The sequence below is a fragment of the Phragmites australis genome, chromosome 5 (assembly GCF_958298935.1).
Source record: "Phragmites australis chromosome 5, lpPhrAust1.1, whole genome shotgun sequence".
In the NCBI taxonomy this organism is placed as follows: Eukaryota; Viridiplantae; Streptophyta; class Magnoliopsida; order Poales; family Poaceae; genus Phragmites; species Phragmites australis.
In genome coordinates, this window is record NC_084925.1 from 3,430,546 (window position 1) to 3,432,118 (window position 1,573).

Here is a 1,573-nt window from a genome sequence, read left to right on the forward strand (position 1 = left end):
AGAAATAAAAAAAATCGGCATGGAAACACGCCGCAACGGGGACTGCTAAGCGAACCACGGGCTTGGTGGACTCTCAGTTCGACTATTAGGCCATTTCGTGTCGGCCATTCCCGGTCAGAAATTGTCACTCTGGCCCAGAAAGAAAATGGCACGGTTTGCATTCGGCTCAACCAGCCCCAGCCGACCACCTGATTAACCTTTCTCTAACAATTAAACTCTGCGCCTTTAAACAGACTATTGAAAATTCTATGAAATTTAAACTCTGCAAAAAATTCTGAAAAAAAAATCTCAGAGAAGCAGCACAGAGTGTTATACAACAATGCTATGAAATTTCAAGCAGTCCTGTAGCCAGTACAGGGAGAAATAAAAAGAAAGATATAGAGATGGATTATTTACAAGCAACAAATGTGCCATGCGAAGATGGAGAGGATATGCACATCGATTTCGCTGGCTAATCAGGACCAAGATATGCAATCATGCACATCCATAAATCTGCGCTACCTCGAGAGCATCCACGACCAGGATATGCACATCCATTTTCAGGTGCATGGAGGTAACCGATGCACCCTGGACCCTGTAAATAGACACTCGTGCCCTTCCCTTCTTCCTCACCCAGCAAAGCTCAGATCAGTTCAGCCATGGAGGGCAAGATCGCAGCAACGGCCTTGGTTCTGCTCCTCCTGACCTTCGGTGAGTGAGCTCTTCCCATCGAAACTCCAAAGCATGGAAGCGAATGAGTAGTCGCTAGCTAGGCATCAGCTGGTAGATGAGCAAGCACTTAATTGATCACCGGGACATAGATTAAACTGATATAATTTACTAACTGCATTGTGATTGTTTGGTTGCATGGTTGATTGAATTTGATTGCACGTGCAGGTGCCGAGGCCGAGCTGTGCACCTCGCACAGCAAGACCTTCCACGGGTGGTGCGGCAACAGCGCGAATTGCGCATCCGTCTGCGTCTCAGAGAAGTACACCGGCGGCTACTGCCACGGCGTTGTGCTCCGGCAGTGCATTTGCACTAAGGACTGCGGAGGTGGCGACGGAGGCGGTGAAGGAGGTGAAACCCCGCCCGGCGGTGGTGAAGGAGGTAAAACCCCACCCGACAGTGGAGGAGGTAAAGTCCCGCCCGGCGGTGGTGGAGGTAAAACCCCGCCCGGTTGTGGAGGAGGTGAAACCCCGCCCGGCGGTGGTTGCGGTGGAGAAGGTAAAGCCCCGCCCGGCGGTGGTTGTGGAGGAGGAGGTAAAACCCCGCCCGGCGGTGGTTGTGGTGGAGGAGGTAAAGCCCCGCCGGTGAAGTTGACTGTGAGGATCCTCAGAGGCCATGCATGAGTCTTGTGCATGCCAACTCGAGATTTGAGTTGATGACAATAGTAATAAAATGGTTGTGTTACTTGTCTGTCGAGTGATCAGTTGTTTTGCTTATCAAATCTATATCTGTTGGATTTGCTTTGAGGTTTGTTATCATGCATGCCCAGAGGAAGCAAGTACACATAAACATCTGATGGTACAAAATTCATGCACAAAACAACATAAGATGGTTGCTGATATATATGAGTGATGCTATTCTTCAA

General features: G+C 49.5%; 1 protein-coding gene across 1 annotated transcript; it reads left to right on the forward strand.

Moving 5' to 3' along the window:
* The first annotated feature begins 420 nt into the window (after positions 1-420).
* Positions 421-1,331, forward strand: LOC133917327 (anther-specific protein SF18-like). Its single transcript, XM_062361229.1, has 2 exons — positions 421-553; positions 877-1,331. The coding sequence occupies exons 1-2, from the start codon at positions 421-423 to the stop codon at positions 1,329-1,331; spliced, it is 588 nt and encodes a 195-aa protein (XP_062217213.1).
* The last annotated feature ends 242 nt before the right edge of the window (positions 1,332-1,573 follow it).